This window comes from Marmota marmota, unplaced genomic scaffold, assembly GCF_001458135.2.
Source record: "Marmota marmota marmota unplaced genomic scaffold, marMar, whole genome shotgun sequence".
NCBI classification, from domain to species: domain Eukaryota; kingdom Metazoa; phylum Chordata; class Mammalia; order Rodentia; family Sciuridae; genus Marmota; species Marmota marmota.
Window position 1 is genome coordinate 9,658,911 of NW_026000229.1, and position 26,095 is coordinate 9,685,005.

At 35.0% G+C, this 26,095-nt stretch overlaps 1 protein-coding gene across 1 annotated transcript in view; it reads right to left on the reverse strand.

The window, feature by feature from the left end:
• Positions 1–363: 363 nt before the first annotated feature.
• The window catches only part of Arih1 (ariadne RBR E3 ubiquitin protein ligase 1), a 105,717-nt gene continuing 79,985 nt past the window's right edge, over positions 364–26,095 (reverse strand). The window contains exons 7-15 of the mRNA XM_015480456.2: positions 21,772–21,838; positions 20,138–20,244; positions 17,344–17,386; positions 16,740–16,811; positions 13,084–13,214; positions 8,295–8,352; positions 6,432–6,692; positions 4,863–4,975; positions 364–3,712 (exon numbers count right to left, since the gene is read on the reverse strand). Of these exons, the coding sequence (XP_015335942.2) occupies positions 3,628–3,712; positions 4,863–4,975; positions 6,432–6,692; positions 8,295–8,352; positions 13,084–13,214; positions 16,740–16,811; positions 17,344–17,386; positions 20,138–20,244; positions 21,772–21,838 (937 nt within the window). The 3' untranslated portion in view covers positions 364–3,627. The remainder of the gene's footprint in view (positions 3,713–4,862; positions 4,976–6,431; positions 6,693–8,294; positions 8,353–13,083; positions 13,215–16,739; positions 16,812–17,343; positions 17,387–20,137; positions 20,245–21,771; positions 21,839–26,095) is intronic.

The window sequence follows — 26,095 nt, forward strand, 5'->3', positions numbered from 1 at the left end:
GGGGTGGGGGGAGGCTGGGGATATAGCTCAGCAGTAAAACACCCCTGGGTTAAATCCCCAGTACCAAAATAAAATTAAAAAATAAAAAGCCTGATATTCAAAGATCTACTGAGCATCTAATGTGTACCACTGTTACAACACAAACAGCAATCTAACTTCAATGTTCAAGACACAGAAACTGGAAAGCTTTCAAAAAATACTCTAGAAGCTTCATTTAACCAAGTCCTAAATGCAAAGAAATTGAACCAAATCCTGATATATTAAGTAGGAACAGTGAATAAGGTACATAATACATACAAGTGGCTGGTAGCCACCTATAGGTCATTTTTTAAACTCTAAAATAAACATAAGTAACTAATGGAATAACAAAATAAAAGTTTATTTTATTAGAATTAGGAATGTTCTTTCCCTCTGGGCAACCTGAACAGTCCAGTTACAATGAAAATCTAAGAACAGTTATTTCCACAGCACAGGGTGCTCTATGCACAAAATTACAGGGTTAGGAGCATTTAATCAATTTACCGATCTGATTGTCTCACCAACCCACCCCATCCCATCCCCCAAGTGCTCTATACCGGGATATACAGCTAAAAGAATTTGTCACATTAAGTCCTTTCCTCTCTTGTACTAAATTTCAATTCCTAATCAAGGCTGAACCACATATTACACTGCAGATGCAACCATTTCAAATTAAGTCAGTCACTCTTGGATCTGTTGTATATGTGTGTATGTATACACATGTGCATTTAATGTATTTATTTAAACACACATAAAACACATACAATCTGGGTCGCAGAAAAATTACACAAAATTTAGTCTGATGATATTATATGCTACTCCATTTTACCACTATTGTTTGTATCCTGAGCTTTGGATCAAAATTTTATTTTAAATCATTTAAGTCCATCTGCTATTCAATGAATTGTTCAAATGAAGCATGCACTTTTCAAAAGACAATATAACTGACCTCAAGAAAACAGGGAGACCCTGGTGCTTACTGTGAATAGAGCCCTCTGATAGACTTAGGTGAAATAGGGAAGCTGTTATACAATATGGCTTGCCTATCCCAGCTAGGGGCACTGAAGTTAACAATGAAAGCAATTAACTCTGGGAAGTCTGTCAAATACAGAGATAGCTGTTAAAAGCTTGGAAGTAGAAAAGACAGTTCACCTTGATCCATACGAATTAGGAAATGCACCCACAACTGCAATAACCTCAGGTAGTATGCCAACACTGGAACTAAAAAGCATCTCTAGAAAGCACTGTTCCTCCATGGGTGGGGGCTGATATTATTAAGTGCACACACTGTTTTTGTATACTTGTTGCAAAGGGAGCATGTGAAGAGAGTGTAAGACACTCAAACCTAGATACTGCAAAGATTTTTCTTTAAACACCACACATACACAAAGCATTTTGAGGGAGTCACATCATGTGTCTACATAGCAACTCTGTTTGCTTTTCAAAGTTACCAGAAAGGGGGAGAAATCTCTTTAGTTTTGATAAATGTCTTGTAAAATTGGTGCAGTAATTTAAAGTAAAATAAAGTCAAATGGATGATTGGTGAAGGAAGAGAAGAGGGAAGAAGCAGACAGTGAGTTCAGATTTGCACCTGAGGTGGCAAGGAAGGGGAAGAAAAAGAGTACAGATAAAGTTGATCCTAAAGCAACAAGTGGTTTAAGAAGCAGCATAACACACTCAGCAAACATTCACTGATTTTTGATGGGAAAAGAACAGTTGCAAGTACATCTCATGTAACAACCTTTTCTAAAAGGAAAAGTAGGGTTGATTCAGCAAAGCCTAACTTAGGCAAAAGGCCAGAGGAAAGTGAACCTACTTCCCAATGGAGTAATAAGATGTACAATGCAAGAGCAGACAAAGTTGCCTCACAAATGGTAAACACTCCCTAGGCACAAGACATTTAAAGGAAGACAAAGAGGTCCTTAGCCAAAACTGGTCTTAATATTTAGACCTCTTAATCTAGTTGCCTAGTTCACTCTGCACGCTTGTATAAAACTGACAGATTTAGGGATGCTGACCTGTTGAAAAATATCACAGCCAGAATGGCCTAAACAGGTATATAGTTAATAAAACCACCACCATCCTTTACTTTTAACATAGCTCTTAGTAGAAATTTCATAAAAATGGACATCACAGCTAAAATGCATTATTAATTCTCTTATCTGCTGACAATAGAAAAGAAGCAAACTCAGTGATTTCTAGATAAATACACTGGATGGGAAATATCATGTTCTAGGGGTGTTTGCCTTCAAACTGAACCCACAGCAACACACACAAGCAATTTCAATATCTGCCATTTTAAATTCACAATTTGAGACTATGTGAATGGCTATTTATTTATATTTAAAGCAAAAACATTCTATTTGACACCCTAACGGAGAGAAGGGGTAAGACGAGCCAAAACTAAAATTTTGAAAGGCTCAAAGCAGCAATTAAAGGAAAACAAAAACAGGAAAAAAATAATTCTGAAATGCTTCCTCTTGATGTGAGGGGGAGCCTAAGAAGCCTATAGCTGTGTGCATGACATAGGGCACACAAGGAAGGCCTGGGGAGAGGCATGAAGCCATGGAGGGGGGAATAAGTTGGGAACAGGATCATTCATGAACTGAGGCAATAAAACTTCCTGTTGCAGTCTTTAACAGGCCACAGAGAACTTACTCAGAACTTGACTGCCTTGTTCCTGATCAAGAGCTGGGAATTCTGAGGCCTATGGCCAGTAAAAGACATAACAAAACCAGAAAGGGCAAAGTAACCTCAAGAAAGGGAAATTGAAGAGCTCTAGTTAGGTGTTCCAGAGGTGCTAAACAAACACACCTTTTATCCCAACCCCAACCCTGGAAAGATAAAGCAAACTAAAAGAAAATGCACAGCAAATAGACATAATCTTGAAGATTTTTAAAGAATAAATATTTTTTTTGTAATTAAACATTATGCAAACACGTGCCACGCTTGCTTTATCCATGCATATGCGCTATATACAATTTTGAAAAATACTGTGTTGTCCTCTTGTTTTAAAAGTCATATACAAAGTTTTTTTTTGTTGTTTTTTGTTTGTTTAATCCTCTTGCTGCCTACCCCCTTCCCCATCCCAAGAATTTTCTTTACAAGGAGCTAATCATCATTCACTCATGACCTTGGGGTATGAGAGAAAGAGAATCAGTCTGTGTGTGTGGGTATATTTGTATGTGTAGGGGAGGAAGGGGAAGAGGTACTTTACCAAAGTACAACAAAATGGCTGGTTTGGACATGAAAAGCAGTGTCAAGGAGCTATTTGAAATTTTAACTGTACTACACTTAGGAAAAAGAAAAAGAAAAAAGGAGTCAGCTTTGAGAATGAAGCTACGTTACAAGTTAAAGTTGGAGGGCTTTTAGTGTGTCTGTCACACTTTTGTTGGCGGCCTAGAATACTGTTGTACAATGGTTTATCTACCTTTTTTATTACAATATAATTTACTTAAACTTTCCGTTAACAAAACAGAATTCTGGTACTACAGACCAGCGGTGTCAGAATAGGCTTAGTGCCTCCTTGTTTGTGTTTTTGTTTTGTTTTAATTGCATGAGCACTCTAGATGGTAAAGTTTTCAGAGTTCATTTTATGCAGGGCCATTCTCAGTCCTCAATGTACTCCCACAGATCTTTTTCATAGCCTTCATGCACATGCTGTAACAAAACCCTTCGTCGACTCTCACAGTATCTGTAGTCAAAGAGAAAACAAAAACAAAAACAAAAAAACTTGTCGTCAGCCTCCAATAATAAAAAAGAGGCATATACTTATTTTTAAGCACCCCTACAGTTTAACCAATCACCTGGCATATTTTCAAGGTCTAGATGTATAGACACATCAAACAGCTTTTAATGCTATTGAGTATTTTTTTTTAAAGTTCCAATTTCCAGACTCTAATTTTACAGTCATAAACTGTTTCAAGTTCTGATAAACTTAATCCCACAGTCCTGCAGTTAAGTAACTGTTTCAGAAAGGAGTAATTTCATGGGTTATTTATTCACAACAATAAAATCTATTAATTATGAAAGTTCTAAATACAATGAGGTAGCTACTGTTGGCTAAGAAAAGTAAAAATATTAGTAAGGATTAAATTGTATTATATTCCAAACTCTCAGTTTCCTATTACTGTTAAAAAAAAAAAAGATATTGTCATTTACCAAAAACTATTGGGGAAAAGAGCTTTGTGTTGAGAAATCAAAAATTTTACATCTGTAGCTTAAGAGATGGCATATCTTTGAAGTATTTTTTATTCCCATGACAGAGTATATCTCTCCTTAAGAGAGAAAGAAAAAAATCTAAAAATTCTTTTTTTTTTTTTAATATTTATTATTTTTAGTTTTCAGCGGACACAACATCTTTGTTTGTATGTGGTGCTGAGGATCGAACCCGGGCCACACGCATGCCAGGCGAGCGCGCTACCGCTTGAGCCACATCCCCAGTCCAAAATCTAAAAATTCTAAAAAGAAAGTTTTATAGCTCACTTGTCAAGAGCCATGATCCAGGATTCCCAGGATAACACCATTCTATTCTCACCCTTTCATCATAATGAACACTTTTCCTTTTTAAGCTCTTTTTTCCTTATGGGGTAGAAACTGAATAGTTAAAAGCTAAACTGAAGTATAATCAGCCATATGGTAAATGGTTGAATTTCTCCTCTATGCTTCACCAATATTACTATCTGAAACTTGTTGCCCAACAGACACAAGAAATCTGTGGGAAATATGACAGCCTCTTGGTACTGGTTATATTAAACACAATTTCACCATGTCAAATGTCACCATTAAGTACTCTAGACCAACACTAGCAGAAACTTTTACACAACAGCTATTAAAAATCTTACCTGTACTTATCTTGTACTTTTTGCTTTATATCCTGCAGAGAATCTTGGGAAATATCTCGTTCGAGGTAGCCCGAAAGCACCTCTGTGGCATTCTCTAGATCTGCTTGGTTATTCTGCAAGAAAAATAATACATAATAAATGTTGGTTTCAAACTAAAGCAAAAAGATAAACCAGTTTGGCTGCTTTGCTGACTATAGATCACTCTCAACACTGATACTTTCACCTATAATAATGTATTTTCTCTTTTCCAGAACAATTATTAAAATGTTAAAAAAAAAAAAAAGCTAAAGATTTATCTTAGTGCCTCTGCAAGAATATTGATAACAATTAGAAAGAACTGAAAGTCTTCTGGAATCTTCTAAATCTGAGAGCTATTCTTTACTAAAAACTCAAAAGGAAACTTGAATAAAAAAACAGAACCCCATTTTGCTCACATTTTGCTGCAGCTATACCTTATCAGATATAGCTGATATACCTATTTCAAAAAAACAATGTATGGAAAATTAAAATTTTATTATCCTTTAGAACTATAGCTAGTTCAATACATGTTTCTTATCTAAATTCCCATCTGCTGGTCAGTATTATTGTCTATACATTTATGGGCATCAATATTTCATGCATCAATTTAATTTTTTAAAAATATTTATTTTTTAGTTGTAGTTGGACACAATACCTTTTTTTCAGTTATTTATTTTTATGTGGTACTGAGGATCAAACCCAGGGTCTTGCACGTAAGGCGCGAGCTCTCTACCTCTGAGCCACAACCCCAGCCCCTCAAGCATCAGTTTTAAATGAGCATCTTTACCTGAAAAACCTTTACTGCAGAAAGCCCCCTTTTAGTCATTACTCTTCATAAAAGGTAACCACCATATTAAATTCTAATCCCACAGATTAGTCTAGTCTGAATAAAAGTTTCACTGAGAATTTATGAAGTGACAGGTGTACAAGCAAATTACCTGGATCCTTCACATTTAAATCTCATAATAATATACAAGAAAGGTAATATTCCCATTTTAAAAAGAGAAATAAGAAGTTAAGTAATTTGCTCCAAAGCAACAGAGCCAAAAAAGTGATAAAGACAAGTTTCAAATCTAGGGCTGATTTCAGAGTCTGTATACTACACATCAATTTTAATGTAGTTTAGTACAAAAAATAAAAATTTCTTATATTTTTCAATAAGTACTATGTTTATCAACATTGTCTGAAAGGATGGAAGTCTTTAAAAAACACACTCTCTCTCTCTCGAAATATAGATTTTTATGTGGTGCTGGTGCTCAAACCCAGAGCCTCACATGTGCTAGGCAAGAACTCTACCACTGAGATACAACTCCAGCCCAAAACTCTATACATTTTATATATGAAAGAGACCATATATAAAATGTATAGACTTTTATATATGAAAGGGCTGGAAATATGGCTCAGTTGGTAGAGTGCTTGCCTCACATGTACAAGGCCCTGGGTTCAATCCCCAGCACCAAAAAAAAAAAAAAAAAAAAAAAAAACCAAAAAACAAGGAATCAGTCCTACAACATAAGGTGGTCTTTTTCCACATCCAGGAGCCATCCCTACCTCAAAGATAATGGACTGGTTATTCTTTTTGAGGTAGAAAGCGAAGACATAAGTGTACATGAGTGTGGCACGACACTGGCAGAGGACATCAACTGCTTTCTTCAGGAACTGCACCTCAATCCAGGACATGTTGTGCTGTTGCATCTCCTCCATTTTCTGCTTCACTTGAGCATATAGTTTGTGCTCAAAGCGTAGACTCTGCATGTGGTTCATATAGCGATTACAGTAGAACAGGTACCTCTGAAGAGCTGCTCTAGATCGCTGACCCATTAAGAAAAATAAAGGTTACATAATTACTATGCACAAAAGTTGGTATCAAACAATCTAGTACTCCCACATAATGGGTATATAGCCAAAAGAACTAAAATCATGTTGAAGGGATATTTATACTTCCATGTTTTTTCAGCATTGTTCTAAAGAGCCAAGATATGGAACCAATTAAAATGTCTATTAATGAATGAATGGACAGAGAATATGTGGTATACACACATACAATGGAATATTACTCAATCTTAAAAAAAAAAAAGAAATCCTTTTTTTGTGTGTGTGACAAAGAGGATCAACTTGGAGAACGTTATGCTAAAGCTTGGCACAGAAAGACAATGCTGTATGATCTTACTTAGTTTAACTCACAGAGAGCATAAAGATAAATGATAAATGGTTAGCTGAGCAGGGGAGGAAAGGGGAATTATTGATCAATGGGTACAATTTCAGACAGGAGGACTAAGTTTTGATATCTATTGCACAGGAAGGAAGACTATAGTCTATAGCAGACTATAGTCTGCTAGTTAGTATGCAATGAATGTTTAAAATAAAATAATTAGTCTCTCAGCACTCAGAAGTCACATCTGGGTAGGTAGCTTCCAAATTGGACAGTGGTAATAAAGAACATTTTCATTATTACAAAAAAAGTTCTATTGGATGGTACTGTTCTATAGCATGAAATAAGATGTTAAACTATCAAGAAGCAGATTTCTTTTTTCTTTGCAGTGCTGGGGATGAAAACCAAGGATATGGGTTTGATTCCCAGTATGTGGATTGGGCAGGGGTAGTAGTACAGTAACACTAAATTTTAAAAAAACTGCCATACAGCAGCCCATCAACAGTCATTTCAGCAAACAACATATTTGCCAAACAAATCTTGAGTCTCACTGATTTTGTAGTTTTCTTAGTTTGTTTAGTTTGCATAGCTGCTAAGAGCATAAGAGTTTACAATTGGGATAATGCTTTTTAAGTAATTTTCTACTGAATATATTTAAGGTAATATTTAAATAAAATTCTACTGAATAAATTTAAATCAATATTGAAATTTAAAAATATTCTTGCCCTTTAAAGGACCTAAATATTGTGAAACTCTAAGAACAATAAGATAATAAAAACAAAAAAATAAGTGACATAATTGCCTACAAATAGCAGAAGGGCCATTTAACAATTGTTCTCTACTCTCCTTTCTGTTTGACACTAGTAATACCTGAAATTACGCAACTTGACTAATTAAAAGAAAGCCAAGAAATAATGTCCTTGATAGCATTTTTGGACAGGATTTCCTTTCTAAATATAAACAGATATCCTATATTTACTGGAGTGTCTATCCACAATTTGGCGGAGGGAGATTAGGACTTGAACCCAGGGGTTCCCTTTTCACTAAGCTACATCCCCAACCCTTTTAATTTTTTTAAAATTTTGAGATAGAGTCTTGCTAAGTTGCTTAGAGCCTCACTACGTTGCTGGAATTAAAGGCACGCACCACCACAACTGGCTTCCACAAATCCCTCATTATTGAAAACTTCTGCTGCATCATTCCCCAATGAATATACAATGTGCATTCCTATTCAAATATTATCCTATTATAAATGTACTTACCTCCTGTGCATCTCTTGCTGCCTTTGCATCATCCTCATTATAGCGGTTACAGTTGTACCTTAAAGTAAATTAAGAGGATTCTATAAAGCCATAAGTCAATGAAAAGGAAATCAATCACAGAATTTTCTTTACTTCTTTTTTACAGAATTTAACCTTTATTTGTTTTTGTGTGGTGCTGAGGATCAAACCCAGTGCCTCACCCATGCTAGGCAAGGGCTCTACCACTGAGCTACAATCTCAGCCCTGAACCACAGAATTTTAACCCAGATTTAGAGATTATCTAGAACCAACATTCTCACTTACAACGGATGAACTAAGAAGTTATAATACCGAGGGTTCTATATTATTATAATAAAATTATTGGGCTACTCCAAGGTACTAGAAGGGTTGTTTAATGTCATACACTCATACTGCTTGAATTCTCTCTATAATATTCAATCCATTCTCTATTCAGTAATAGGGAACTCTCTCCATCTTCTGAGGCACTGCGTTCCAAATCAGCTTATTCATTCATTTATTTTATTTACTTTTTGGTTGTAACTGGACACAATATCTTTATTTTATTTATTGATTGATTTTTATGTGGTGCTGAGGATCGAACCCAGGGCCTCCCACGTGCTAGGCTAGCACTCTACTGCTGAGCCACAATCCCAGCCCCTCAGCTTATTTATAATTATTAGAAAACACTGTTATCTAGAAGTTCCATTTACTATAAGTAGTTTCTAACTCCATTCTTATCTCCTAGGCCACCTGTTATTCAAGCCTAATACTTCTGATTTTCTAGAGTTATTCACCTTATCTGCCAATAATTGGCACCTACTCTGTAACAGACGCTGTGCTATGTGCTTTACATGCTATTATATAGTTAATTAAGTGCCACTTAAAACTGAAAGATACATTAAGTGTAAGAAAGAAAGGAGCATTCCCATAGAAGTCAGCTCAGAGTGGAGATAAGAAAGAGTGGCACGTCCTTTGTCTTGGTTACTACATCTCTTACTGGGGACCCTACATTCAGGGAGCGGCAGTTATTTATGAGTACTTACTAAATATCATGCATTTGGCTAAGGAAAGTATAAATGCACTATCACATTTAATCCCCTCATACACCTTATAAAATATGTATTTCTGTCTTTATTGAACAGATAAAGGATTGTATTGGGTGCGGGTGGGGAGGGAATACTAGGGATTGAAACCATAGGAACTTTACCACTGAGCTACATCCCCAGCCCTTTTTATTTTTCACGTTGAGACAAGGTCTCACTAAGTTGCTTGGAGACTCCCTTAATTGCTGAGACTGACCTCAAACTTGTGATCTTCCTGCCTCAGCCTCCCAAGTTAATGGGATCACAGGTCTGTGTCATCGTATCTGGCTTAAGAATTACATTTAGAGAATAAGCAATACACACAAAGAAGAATTTCAGAGCTGGTAATTAAAACTTATACTTGCCTGTCAATGAATACTCATGGTCTTATCCAATGAGTATATTACCCACAAGCGAATGTCCTGTATTTAGAATCTTTTTTTACTCCGAAGGGAGTTTTTTGCTTATTTGTTTAAAAAAAAAAAAAAACCCAACCCTTCCTCCTAAAGGAAGAGTTTTGAATTTAAATCATGTTAAATTGGAGCTGTTGTTCCAGCTTATCTAGATTTGCAGGGGAGGTGTGTAGAGGGATGTGCATGGGATTGAACTCAGGGCCTTGCACATGCTACAACCACTGAGTTATGCTCCCAGCTCCTTCAGGATATAACATTCAATGTATTTTCAATCTCTCTCTTAAGTTAGTCCAAAATGTATATGATTCATCTATTCAAGAAAATTACCAATAAAATTGACCAGAAAAGCAGTATGCACTTAATATATTTGGGAGGAGGGGGAGATAAGAAAGACAATGCCTTTCAGCAAGCTTTTAAAGCATTCCCCACCTATGTAAGACACAAATCCATCTTGTGTACTTAAAGCAGCCAATTTATCTCAAATATTCCTGCCTATATTCACTGATTTGGCCAAAACTTCTCAATCCATAATTAAATACCTTGCTGAAGCCTAGAAAACATCCTATATACTCCATCCTCCTATTTAAATCATTTTATACTGGAATTTAATATGAGACAAAAAATAAGTTATGTAGGGCTGGGGATGTGGCTCAAGCGGTAGCGCGCTCGCCTGGCATGCGTGCGGCCCGGGTTCGATCCTCAGCACCACATACAAACAAAGATGTTGTGTCCGCCGAAAACTAAAATAAATAAATAAATATTAAAAAAAAATAAGTTATATAGTTCAGGTGTAATTTTTGGAATCAAATCACAAATATTAGAAATCTGGGATAACATTTTATCTGCTCCCAGTCTTTGATATATCTGTATTTTCCACAATTACTCAGAAATAATCAACTGAGCTCATCTTCAAGTTTCTGAAGTAACACAGACAACAATTCACTGAAGTCAGGAGATTTAATATTGATTTTCCCATCTTGATCATAATCCTTGCCCTCCGAGAATGAACACTCTATTCAACCTAACCTAAAGATAACTTCCCTTACCTATACTGGTCAACTATTAATATCTTGTCTATATACTGTATATTTAAAAAAGTAACTTAAAATATTTATTAGCCTCATCCCATTCTGGGCTTCACCCTGCCACCATGGTACAGATTTTAAGGCTAAAAAAGCAAATAATTAGCATTCATCTATATTTCTAACTCAAATAACTTTGGAATGATATATTGACAATTCTGAGGCACTTAAAGATGTAAATAGGAAATAAAATATCATGATTCACTTGCAATGTCAGCATGCATAAAGGTAAGGCACAGCAGTATTTTCTGACACCTGTCCAGGTCATTATTCATTCTTCTATATCTAACATCTGTTTTATACCCTTTTCAGGTTTCAGTACAACATATTTTAAATCTGAGTGTGATTAGAGATGATATTACACAAACATATACATCTTTAATAACTCTTCTTCTTTACCCTCTTCCCTAATCTTTTCTTTTTTACAAGAGCACAAGATAAATTTACTTTCTAAGAACAATCTAATCCTCCAGTATGCCTTCTCAAAATTTAGATAACCTGCCTGGCTATACCTGGAATACCCTTTCTTGGCTCGAGCAAATGCACAATTTCTTTACCCTCCCCAAATGATACAAAGTCTTTAGAATACTGCAGCTCGCTCGCTCGCTCTTTTAAACAACCCAATTTCTTTTTTTAAATTTTATTTATTTTTATGTGGTGCTGAGGATCAAGCCCAGTGCCTTATTCACTCAAGGTGAGTACTCTACCACTCAGTCACAACCCCAGCCCCAGAATACTTCATCTCTAATCATACACTTTTCACATAGTATGTTGTTGACTTAAATTACAATGACAAAATTTCTTTACTGGAACTTAATCAGTCAAAAAAACTGGCAGAAGTTGTCTTAATGACAAATGTCATTGTCTTACGTTCACATCTTCTTTACTTTTTCTTGAACCTGCATCCACTTTCCTCCCATCTACTCTCTACAAAGCTCTTAATACAGAACCTTCTCATCTAAAAAAACAGTTTGAACTCTGTCACTCCCACTTAAAATTCTGTGATAACACCCAAATTACTAGGCTCCAGTGTCTTTCTGAACTCTTTTCCTATTCCCCACAGGGTCACAAACTCAAAAAGGCAAGTAACACAAATTAGTACAAATAGTGGGCCCTTTGCACATTAAAACACTCAGAAGCATTTTCACTATTGTCAAAAAAGTGCTAGCTCCCATTTTTCTCAAAACTCAAGGCATCCACAGTCTAACTTTGACATTCCCAAATAAAAACTATGAATTGAGTAAAAGTATGTTTCACTTACTAAATGAAGAACAATGGTGCCATGTCACAAAGTTAGCACACTACATAAAAGAATTATGCATTTGTGGATTCGTCCAATTATATATTTAAAAAATATATATTTTTGGGAAAAATGCGTCTTTACTAAATATGTACAATTTTTTTTACTTGTCATTGTTCCCTAAACAATAAAACAACTATTTGTAGCATTTTCATTGCATTAGGCACTATATTATCATCTACAGATGATTTAAAATATATAGGATGACGTGTGCAGGTTCACACAAATACTGTAATATTTTTTATAAAGCACGTGAGCATCCCCAAATATGGATATCCACACAAGGGGTCCTGGAACCCAATTCCCAGAGGATGCCAAGGAACAGTTATATATGTAACTAGGGTTATTATCCTTCAGTCTTGTGGGGGAACATATCAAACTGAAAGGCAAAGACACTTACAAAAAGACTGCTTCCCAGTCTTAGGTGCTTGTTACCAAAGAGAAACATAGGTCTTAAGAAAATAAAAACATGGACTTTTGCTGGGCAATGCTACAATTTTTACAAGTTTTATATAAAATATTGGTCTAATGATGTCTGGGTTGGGTTTTCTCAAAAGCTCTTACTTACAATTATTGCCTAGAGAGACATTTGAGGTGATGAAAAAGTCACATCCTTTTCACATCATTCTCCCTTGTTCATGCTGCTCCTTTTGCCCTAAATGTATTTCCTACTATTTTTTCAACTAATGAGCTCTCAGCTCTTTTAAAAAGTTCATCTCAGTTGTTACCACCTCTGTGAAACATGCTCTGTGGATATTTTGTATATCCTTCTCTTGTGATACAGCTCACATATCAACTTTTGTTTATTTAGTTCCCAGGACAGTCAACTTCTTGAGATACAAATATTACTCAAAATACGTGGCACATATCACATACTTATGTGAATATATTCTTCCATTTCCCCCAACCTACCAGGCAGATCCATGTGGTTCCCAAGGGCCAAGACACACCCAGCAAAACTCTGCTTTACAGTTCTGGTTACGACAGACCATGTGATTACAACCGCCATCCTTCTCAATTGTGACATGGCATTTGGGACATTCCTATGAAGAGAAACTATAAAGTTGGTGTCAATGCTACACTAGATTGTATTACTAACACTGAGGAGAAGCCTTGGTTTACTTATTGTAGTTAATACATGTAAAGCACTTAGAACAGTGTCAAACATTAATAAGTACTATTAAACATGAGTAGAACCAATCAATACTACTGAGTTTTAAAATACACAACAATTTATGGACACCGACCAACACACAAACCAAGTGCTAGCGATTGAATCAGGGGCAGACTACTAGTGAGTTACACCTCCAGCCCTTTTCATTTTGAGACAGGGTCTCACTAAGTTGCCCATGCTAGCCTCAAACTTGTGATCCTTCCTCAACCTCCTAAGTTGCTGTGATTTATAGGCATGTGCCATCACACCCAGTCTACAAATTTTTTAAGGAGGGGTTGAGCGACAAAAATACTTTAAGTACTTTCAGAAACCTAGTAACCGTTTTATGAAAAGTAAAATATTTTTTCCTGTAAATATATTCTCTAGTATCATCTAGAAATAATTATAGAGTATTTTCTTCCTTTATCCTATATCCCATGCACTGTTCTCAGTGCTCTGTATGCATCAACTCATAATCCTTATGGTAGTATTATTTTTATTTTCATTTGTGAGATGAATAAACTATGGAAGAAAAAAACAATAAAGAACCTAGAGTTCTTGGTCACACAGGTAGGAAATGATAAAGTCAGGATCCATACCCAAGTAATCTGTCCTTGCCTGACAGGCAAGCAGGAAATTAGGACATGATTATTAATATAAAGTCATAATATATTTCCCAACTTTCTTTGGCCAAATACCTGTATTTTAAATTCTTTACAGTGTGACCCATTAACTATGCTACAGAGAAAAATATGAGATTGTCTTCTCCAACTTTGCTTCATTTTCTTAGTCTCTGGTAAACTGAAGTTTCAGATCTCTCAGGCCTTTTTTGTTTCTGAAAAATCTTGGGGGTAAAAAAATCAATCTTACATTTTATTAAACCAAGAAAGTGGAAAATTTGTATTTTTTTCTGTATTTGCATATTTATGTCCGATGACTTTAGCCCCCATAAGGGAGGGCTGATCTATTTGTACAATTTGACCTTTTTCAAACAGACTGCACACTGCTGACAAACTATACTAATTTTAAGCAGGCCAATATGGCAATTTTTTATTATATATATTTTAGGTCAAAATTTTTAAATCATTCACTTAAGAAATTTTACATATTGCCAAAGAAGCAAATTTTAGGCATAAAATAGGTTTCATTCTACATTTCTTAAACAAATAGTATTAAGCCTTCAAAATATTAAGATACCAAGAAAGTCCACAAGTATGCCCAAGAAGCTAATAACAACAATACTTAAACCTTAAAATTTCTTAAACCTCTTGAGAGAAAAAAAATTTTCAGTTTTACTGCAGAACTACTGACTAATTAAATTTATTATTTATTACAAATGACATTCTCCTTTGGTAATCTGCCTTATAGCCAAACCAAACATATCCAAGCCTATACTACCTATTTTAAAGTTCTTGGAGGCCAACAGTATCTCTCTAAACATAGAAAGAAGATGAATAATATTTAAACAAACAACTTAGTGAAAATATAGCTGCCCTCTTCTTCTAAACATTAACATAGGACACATTAAAGAATCTGGAATATTAACGAACATTTCTGATGGGTAACCCTTCAATTTTCAAAAAGAAATGCTTAACTAGGAAATTCTTTTAAAATAGCAATAGAAGTTACTACCTTCCTGACATCACAGTACATTTAACAAGATTTCCTTCATTGATGTGTAGTATGCTTACCATGATGGTTGGAAAGAACATAAAAATACTGATTGCTGCCATATATATCGTAAAGATTCAGGAAACTGTTTTATGTGACAAATCTCACTGTTTTAACTGCTAACGCTTTCTAGGAAAGAGAAACATATACTTGCACCATACATATAAGTATAAGCAAGGTGTATCCTTAAAAGTATGTGTTGATCACAGATCAAGCACAGTACAAAGCTATAACTAGTACTGGTCAAATAACTCAAGTTTTTATTTTTTAAGTAGAAAATTTTATTTTTCATTTTTAGTTGTTGATAGACCTTTATTTATTTATATGCGGTGCCGAGAACTGAACCCAGTGCCTCACACAAGCCAAACAAGTGTGCTACCACTGAGCCACAGTCACATCCCAAATAACTCAGGTTCTTTAAAGCACCATCTTTATAAGTGAAACAGACAATGAATCAATCATCTATCATTTTCATTACCCAAGTCGCTTACTATACAGCAAGACTGATTTAAATAAGATATAAAATTTTTAAAAAAAATTTACAAATATTTTTAGTTGTTGATGGACCTTTATTTTATTCATTTATTTATATGTGGTGCTGAGAATCTAACTCAGTGCCTCACATATGCTAGGGAAGCAAGCACTCACTCTACCACTAAGCCACAACCCCAGCCCAAGAATGAATCTTGGTACAATTTTTCTATTAAGAAACTAGCTGGGGACTGGGACTGTAGCTCAATGGTAGAGCGCCTGCCTTGCATGTGTGAGACACTGGGTTCGATCCTCAGCACCACATGAAAATAAATAAAGATATCTGTCCATCTACAACTAAAAAAAAAAAAAAGAAAAAAGAAAGAAACTAGCTGTGTACACAGTTTGGATACAAATGTGAATTTATTATTTATAAGAGGAGTGCTAAAAATTAATTTCATTTTTAAGATATTGGGTCTGGTGTTAACAAAGTGGTTTAGGGTAATACAGAGATGAATTTTGAAACTAGAACCATAAGCAATGTACTTTCAAAAAAAAAAAAAAAAGGCTGAACGATATATCCCCTTTCCCCCACTGTTTTTGTTTTGTTTTGTTTTTAATTGATACAGGGTTTTGCTATGTTACCCAGGCTAACCTCAAACTTGGTGATCCTCTTGTCTCGATCCTACCAAGTAGCTAAGATTACGGGTGTACACCTGGCTATTCAGAGGCAAATCTTTTGCTAAGTCATAATTCATAAATTTAACCCGAAGTAGACTTGGAGAGACTGTTTTATTAACCTAGTTCAATTATATAATAAAAACTTAATGGATCCTCAATTACTCTGCTCAAATCCTGCCCCTAATTAATGAGTTCTAAAAAGTAAAACTGAGGATTTAAGGAAGAAATGTAAATTAGTCTAATAAGACTCAAGCTAGGTAGAGTGCACTTCTACAATACACCTATATATTAAAGGCCAGTCAAGAATAAATTCCAGACAAGAAAAATTCACAGCTTTTTCTTCAAAGGAAACAAATGCTTTTTACAATAAAAGAAAACTAAAGCTGAGTAACTCTGTACACTCAGTATAATACTCAATACTTTAAAATAAAGGGAAATTATTAATAGATAATGATTCTTTAGGGGGGTGCTTGATGGAGATGAAAAAGTGTCACAAGGCTGTTAACTAGGTAAATTTATAGCTTTTGCCAATGCTGATACATGTATCCTTATCACTTTCATTACGAACAGTTACTAAAGAAAAAGCACCAACCTTTGTGTTGGCTGCAATCCAATTGGAGGTTTCACTGTCATCATCACACTTTTTAATCCACTTCTTTAACCACTGTTTGAAAACAATAACTGTTAGAGTTTTTAAAAAGGTTTAAAAAAAGCAGAGAAAATTCCTTCGGCACTTAATTAAAGCCAAGTTTAAATGTAAAAGTCAAAGAACAAGATTATCACTAGACTTACTTTCTCCTGAACCAGGGAAATCTTATAACTGTAATATCTACTGTACAAATCAACCAAAGGAGGATTTTTCAAACTGTATAAAATCAACCAAAGGAGGATTTTTCTCTAGCACCAACTGAGTGGGAAGTATAGGGCTTAAAAAAAAGTTGAGCTACAAGGAGTGCTATTCCCCTAATAACAAATCCTACTGAAAGGTGCCTTAACCACAACTACGGTAATAATAATGAACTACCTAGATTTTTCCCAAGGAATATTCCCTAAATACTTGCAATAATCACTTGAAATAAAAAGTTCACAAAAAATTTTTCTATTTATCAACAAATAACAAAGTCACTGGCTTTTATTTCCATCAAGGCATAAAAACAAATCATCCCATTATTTAAAAATGAAAATGTCTAACTCACCTTACATTTAACAGGATCATGCCAATTTTCTCCACAGTTAAAGCTGTTAGGTGACACAAAGAATTAAAAGAATGAAGTCCTACTAACCCTTACCCTTACAAACCACCCACCCATCTGATGCTTTTTAGTTTCAATTTCTAGTCACTGGCAAACAAAAGGGCAGGGACCATGATTTTATAGTAAATTACTTGGGAATTCAGTATGTATCAGGACTATCATGTAGTGATTACGCAAACGTGTGAAATGAAGAACAAGCAGACAATGCATTGATGACAATTTCTTAACAGTTGTTGCTAGGGTACTGCAGACTGTACTGAGAAGTTTCAACTAATGCCATATCAGAATGTATTCAATTTTTCTTAGCACCCCGAATGAAGAGTCTTGTATAGGTCAATTATATTTAGGAAACGAACAAGCACATCTTTGTGTAACTTTAGATATTATCAATATCACAGAAAAAGAAATGGTACCTGGCCTAGGTATAAAATATGACTAAATATTCTCTAAGTGTAAACACAGACACAGACAGACAGACAACACACACACACACACACACACACATGATTAAATTTTGGAACTAGAATCATGAGCAATGTACTTCAAAACAAAAAGCCAAGAGCCTCATTCAGCCACCCTGCCCTGCCCCGCTTTTTTCATTTTTTAAATTTTAAGACAGGTCTCACTAAGTTGCCCAGGCAATTATTTTTTCTAAATATTTATTTTATAGTTGGACACAATACCTTAACTTTATTTATTTTTTTATGTGGTGCTGAGGATTGAACCCAGGGCCTCGCATGTGCTAGGCAAGCGCTCTACTGCTGAGTCACAACCCCAGCCTCCCCAGGTAATTATTAAGTTCATTGATAATTCATTTCTGCTTTTTAGGCTAATGGTACATGCAGCATTTATGAAATAAGGGCAAAGAGGTTATAATAAATTAAGAACAAACACAAATGTTTATGAAAAACTAACCACGATACGGTTGATTAATGAGCTAATCCTATAATTTAGGAATACCAAAAATTCTTTTTGTCAAACAAAGGAATTTATCTATGTTGGGTATACCGGCAGTTTTGAGAATATTTATCATTAATGCATAAATCTAATTCTATATCTGTATTCAGGAAAAAACATAAAGGTAAGGAATACCAACAAAATGCCTATTTCCCAACTCCAGAGGCTCTTGGTTTGATTGCCTTTTCACTCCTACTAAAGAGCTTCATAGGAATGGAAGATCATCTAGCCTTCCTTCTTGCTATGGTTCAAATGTTCTGCTGACTACGTCATGAGGGCTGCTGTTATGAACAGATCTGGTGCCCTTATAAAAGGTCTCAAAGAGATACAAGGACACATCAAGAAAGGTACCATCTATGAACAGACAGTGGGCCCTCAGTGCACAACAAATCTGCTGGCATCTTGACCTGGGATTTTCCCAGCCTGCATAACTATGAGAACTAAATTTCTGTTGTTTATAAGCTCACCCGGTTTATGGCATTTTGTCACAGCAGCCTGAACAGATTAAGACATAACATTAGTACTGTGAAGTGGGGTTGCCATTTTATCAAAACCCTAAATGTAGAAGCTTATTTGGAAGTGGGTAAGGGGTAGTGTTTGGAGGTACATGCTAGAAAGAAAAACATTATTAGGGGTGATTTTGGTGAGGGCTCAGAAAGAAGTGTAAAAAAAGCTTCACCCATCTCAGAAACACCTAAGTGGTAGTGAATAGAATGTTGTCTGAAATACGGCCAATAAAGGCCATTCTGATGCGGTCTCAGAAGAAAATGAGAAACATCCTGTTGCAAACTAGAGGCAAGGCCATCCTTGCTATAAAGCAATATAGATAAGCCTGTTAAGGAATTCCAAAAGATACTAAAACACTCTTTAATATGGGTATCAGAAATTTCTGGTAAGTGGGCAATTTTCATGAAATGCAAGAAAACCATATGTGTTTCTACTTGGGAAAGGTGTTTAGATGCTACAATAAAGTTTAAGATAAGTTAATGCATATACATGGGATTCCTCTACAATCCAGAGGCTGAAACATATGCTACAGAACTCCAAAGGCTCTGGTTATAAATAAAGCTGGGCATTGGAAAACTCTTAGCAGTTAAAACCACCAAATTCACCTGAAATTTTTCATTATATGAATAGTATTAATACTTGTCTGGGTGAAGAAAAAGTTTAAAAAGACTTGTGTAATGTGTTTGCTAAACTGGGATAATCTCTGAAAGTATAGTAAGAGCCTTATAGAACTCAACCTAATTTGATTTAAAAAAAAAAAAATGAAAAGAACTAAAGTTCCTTGTTCAGATCTCTAAGTTTGCTCCCATATAAGTTACAGTGAGGCATAAAGGAAAATTAGAGTATAACTGCATTTTTATCCCATGAAAAACAGTCACAGGGTTAGAAAATCAAAGACAGAGAAAACATTATTCAAGATGTGAGTTTTCCATTTAATTCTTCATATATATATATATATATTAGATGTAGATGGACACAATACCTTTATTTTATTCATTTATTTTTATGTCATGTTGACAATGGAATCCAGTGCCTCACATGTTAGGCAAGCACTCTACCACTGAGCCACACAACTATAACCCTCCATGTAATTCTTACTTATAAATAAATAAATACATACACACACACACACACACACATACACACACACGCTATTTTTAACCAACATCACTCATTTCCCTGACTATAGTAAATTTTTTCCTACTATTTTATAACCAAGAATTTTTTAAAAAGCTACATGCTCTACCTTCCATTTAGAAAATCATTTGCTTACCAAAATTGACGCCCACATTTGCAGCGAACAGGTTTAGCATCAGGATATTGAACTTTAACAACATGGTGGCAATCTGGGGCAGGACACCACTTTAACAGTCGATTGCACTAAAATGCAAGTAAGAAAACTTAAAATGACAGCAAATTAAATAATCATGCAAAATCTCCTCACACACTTATTGCGAGGAGTAAAGAACAGATGATGATAGAAGCATACAAAAACCTGCTATGGTCTTCCATGGCAATCTTACAGATACACTGTTTGCTCAAGATTATTAATCCCTTAAAGACCTAGTTTTATGAAATACACAAACTACCTTCTTATTTTATTTGCAAAATCCCACTGAGAAATTTTTAAAGTATTCATTATGTGATTATAAAAAATAGTTTACTTATGATTGTACTTCAGGGAAATTTTCATGAAATGCAAGAAAACTATATGTGTTTCTACTTGGGGAAGGTGTTTAGAGGCTACAATAAAGTTTAAGATAAGTTAATGCATATATATGTGATTCCTCCTAAAGTTAGTTACTAAACAACAGGGCAAGTCCGCTTTTTGGTTCTTCAAAAGGAAATATACCTACTTCTTTTATTTATTTATTTATTTACTTATTTGGTAGTGCTGGGGATCAAACCCAGGGCCTCACAGTCTAGAGAAGTGTTCTGCCACTAAGCCATACCTCAGCCTGGAAATATAACATTAAAAGTATTTTTGTTAGGGAAAAAAAACATGGCTCAAAGCAATATTATGCACTCGATTCCAAACTACACTGAAGCTGGGCAAGGTGGGGCATATGCCTGTAATCCTAGCTACTCAGGAGACTTCAGACAGAAGAATTACAAATTCAAAGATAGTCTTGGGAACTTAGCAAGATCCTGTCTCAAAATAATATATAAAAAGTTCTGAGGGTGTAGCTCACTGGCAGTAGGTCATTAGATTCAATTTCTTATCCTATCAACAAAACCAAAAAACTGAACATTTCAAGAAATATGCTATTTCTAAAAGGTGCCATTTTCCAATTTACCCCGTACAGAAATAATAACTATTTTCTAGAAGTCCATTAATGCTTTCTGTAGCAAATATTCAATCGTGCAATGGTAGCAGAAAAGCAGTCATAAAACAAATGGCTATAGACTTGTACTAATAAATCTTTATTTACAAACACAGGCAGGCCATAATTCACCAACCTCTGCTCTAAGAAAGAAATATGACAAAAGAAAACAGTGTTCATTATTATTAAATTTAGTTAATGGGACCTAAAACAAATACAGAAATAGTGTTAGAATCCCAAAGAAGATTAAACATGACATAATTAATCATCTACTGCAATTCTCTATAAGGGATAAAGAAGAATATTGTAAAAATTTTAATTTCAAAGCTCAAGATCTATGAAGAGAGATCTACTTATTGGATTGTCATACCCTTTGAGAATAAAGATGCTTGGCTGTAGTTTGTAAATATGGTATAAATGCTTCTTATTTTCAACGGGTTGTATGTTTGCTTGTTTTCTTGGGTGCTGTGTACCAAACCAAGCACCTCACCAATGAAAGGTATATACTCTGAGCTACATCCCCACACTGTAAGTTTATAAAAGTAATATCTATTTTAATAAATAGAATTCTGATTTCACTTACCTCTACAAAGCTATTTGTTATTAAATGCTGATACTTTAATTTAACTTTTGAATCTGTTATCAGGCGCCTGAAACCAAGAATAAAAACAATTAGGAAGTTTTTAGCCAACAGTATTTTCCATATTTATAACATATAATTTAAAAAACTGTTTATGCTATGGTAATCAAAACTATCCTACATGGAAGACACTGAACTACACTTACGCTATCAACAAATCTAACTCATCAAAATAATTTCCAACTTTCTACAGTTTAGACAGTTTTTTCATGTTTCTTATAGTCTAAATATTCTGTGTCTTTACACCAAGTGTGTATTATAAACCTAAAGACTTACCTACCAACTATTGCCAAGTTAAGCTCACTTCAGAGACTTCTGACTCTGATATTATCATGCCTTAACACAGCAATTCTTGGTAACTTTCCTTTAGATCCCCACCCAAACTGGTGTGTGAAATAAGGCAGATGTTGAGAGGAATGTTAAGGAATGAATTTGCATTTTGTGATACCTAAACTTTATATAATTTTTAGCGTCTTTTTCATTTGGGAATTCTTTGCCATTTATTGGAAATATTTACTGACTGCAAACTGGCTTCCTTTGTCCACCCTGAACACTTTATAATTCACAACTATTTCTATGACTCACAACAGACGCCCATAAAAGTGAGAAACCCTGAAACTTTAGTTTAGTTTTATGGTAAAGACCCTTCTGAATGTGTTACAAGAAAATGATGTTGAAGTGGGATGGGCACAGGGAATGGGGAAGATAACTACTGATGAGGCCAAGAAGAACTATATTGAACATGCATGGGGTCTACCCCACTGAAGTTTTTTAAATGAAAGGACAAGTCTGGTTTCACCTAATTCTTAAGCTTCATATCTTTTTACTCTGCCCTTCCATAAGATCGTACCCTGTACTATGCCATTTTTTTTAAACTCCTGTCATCTATATTCTTATATTTCCTGAAAATTAACAAGTACAACTCTTCCTCAGAGGTATCGCTTAAGTCTGCCTCCCTTGGAAATGAAAGCGGAGAATGCCATGATGGGGTTCTGAGGTGGGACAGACCATGTTTAAGTAACGACTTCATAACACCCTAGCTATGAATTTGAGGATTAGTCCTTTGAACTCTTTATGTTCCTCAGCTTACTAAATCTGCAAAACAGCAGAAATGAAAAGTTGTGAGTGCCTGGCAAATAGTAAGCACCAAATAAATACTAATTGCTATATTATTATATTACTTCAATCAGTTGAAATATATTATTATTCACTCAAGGAAGCCTTTCCTGATAATTCACCACACCAGTCTAGATGTGGAACCCCTCTTAGTTTGCCTGGCATCTAAAACCTTTCCTTTATAGAACTCATTTTAATTTTAGACAGTTATCTATAGAATCACTTGCTTGATACCTTCCTGCTTACTTATACCCCAAAAATAAGCCCCACGAAAGGATCTTCTGTATTCAGCATGGTGCCTGGCCTAAAGAACGTGTTCATTTCTTAAATGGGCAAATTATATTCACAGAGGTTGAAGATGAGATCTAAAAATAATTAATATATTTGATAGTTCCTCACACAGTTAAACACAGCATTACCATATGACCCAGCAACTGATCTCCTAGGTATATATCAGGCCTTTATCAAAAAGTTGCAAACAACGTTCATATTTTCATACAACAAAAATATTCTCAAAAAAAGTGAAAATATCCACATAATAGAACATTATTCACCAATAAAAATAAATGAAAAACTAATTCATATTTCAACATGGATGAACCTTGAAAACACTAGCTGAAAGAAGCAAGTCACCAAAGACCACATATTATGATTCCATTTATATGAAATGTCCAGAATAGACAAATGTAGAGAGACAGAAAACTGGTAAGTGGTGGCTAGGAGAGGAGAGAATGGTTGAACGAATATTTTTCCATGAAAATATTCCGGAATTAGGTAGTGATGATGGTTCTACCACATTACTAAAGCACTAAAAGTCCCTTAATTATATAACTTAAAATAATTAAAATGGTGACAATGTCACATGAATTTCACATCAATAAAAATAAATAAAGGAAACATGAAACCTGAAGTTAGATGCTCAGGTTCGCAAACAAACATAATGTACATCTATCACTCACTATTTCTCTGACCTAAAAAATTCCAATGATTTTCTCTTTTGGTGCTGGGGATTGAAGCCAGGGGAACATTACCACTGAGCTAAATCCCAGTCCTTTTTATTTTTTGAGACAGGGGCTCACTAAATTGCTTAAGATCTCTCTAAGCAATTGAAAGTGTAGATGTGTGCCACTGCACCTGACTTCTAATGATTTTTTACAGCTGACCCTAGCTTAAGAAGTAGCTGTCTAAATCTGGCATGGCCACAACTAGGATCTGTTAGAGTAAAGGTCAGTCAGTTATTAGTTTATGTTGACGGTGAAGACAATGATCTGTTTTACTTATGTTGAATTATAGTGCCAATACTCCTAATGGAATGCAGCTATCAGGTAAACAAAATAATCTCTAGTGAAAACTTATTACACCGATGAGCAACGTCAGATGCATTTTACCACATTTGAGTTTGGCAATAATTCACTTTAACAAATGAGGTTAAAAAGAGAGCTATGATTTATTTTGCTTTTTTGCTTCCAGGGATTGATCCCAGGAGCACTTAACCACTTACCCACAATCCCCAGCCCTTTTTATTCATGCACTCATTCACTCACTCACTCATTCATTCATTCATTTATTCATTTATTCATTTTATGTTGAGACAGAGTCTTGCTGAGTTGCTAAGGGCCTAACCAAGTTGCTGAGGATGCCTGTAACTTGAGATCCTCCTACCTCAGCCTCCAGAACCCCTGGGGGAAAAAATCACTTAAAAACAAACAAACAAAAACAATTATTTTATTTACTTATTTTTATGTGGTGCTAAGGATCAAACCCAGTGGCTCCCACAAGCTAGGCAAGCACTCCACCATTGAGCTACAGCCCCAGCCTCACAAAATCACGTTTAATGGTTACACTACATTACATTTTCCCCCACTATTGGGCCTTTGGGTTATGAATTATGACAATGTGATTACCATCTTTATAAAAAAATCTTTGTTAATTTTTATTATAAAAATCAATGACATTTAATATTATCTAAATTTTATTTAATCACAAAGGTGAAAATTATCTTATCGTCATTCCTATCCCATCTCTTTTGTTTCTACCCCATATTTAAACTTGACTCTAACTTGAAAATATATCCAAAATCCAAACCATTTATTGTCATGTCTTCTGCTACCATTCTGATTCAAACTACCACCATCTCTTGCCTAGACTATGTAACAGTCTTCCATCTAATCTCACTGTTCCCATTTATAGTCTTTTCTTTTGTCTCAAACATCAGCAGTCAACGCAATCCTCTGCTCAAAACATCTTCATGGCCAAATGAAATAAGTAGAATAAAAGCCAAAGAACATACAATCAGTCACCACAGAATCTACTTCATACACCCTCCCCAACTCTTCCCTGCCTCCCTTCACTCTGCACATTTTTAATTACAGTTCAACAACATAAAAGTTTAAAATTACTAATGCTTATCAGTAATTTATTCCATCTATATTTAACTTTACTAAGCACCAAAACCTGACCTATTATTTTATTTTACATTTCTATAAGACCTGGAAATTATTTGTGGGAACACAAATGTTATCAAAGGATTCTCCATAAATAAATGAACACAACTTAGGCCAGGAATAGCAATACACGCCAGCTATTCAGGAGGCTAAGGCAGGAGGATCACAAGTTCTAGGCAGCCTCCACAGCTTAGAGAGCATTGGGGATATAGCTCAGTGGCAGAGCACCTATAAGTTCAATCCCCAGTACCGCCCTCACCCCGCAAAATATCCTCAAAGCCACTACAGGTAAATATGCCTACATACCCATCAGAAAGGCTAAAATTTTTTGAGACAGATGACTCATCTATAGCTAGGAGGGTGGGAACCACTTTGGAAAACAGTGGCAGTATATATTCAAGTTAAAAATCTCACTCCTGAACACATACCCTAAAAAAATCAATGGATATCTGCTAGAAGACATAGGAATGTTCTTTGTAGTTTTTTTCACAATAGCTAAAACCAAACAGATCAGTCAAAAAACTCCAAGCATCTATTATTAGAAAATTGAAATATTATATAGTAATAATAATAATAACAAAACACATGTAGCTAACAACATGCACAACCATCAAAAATATTCAAAAAAGAACACACGCAACACAATTCCATTTCGATGATGTTCAAGAACAGGCAAAAAAAAAAAAAAAAAAAAAAAAAAAAAAAAA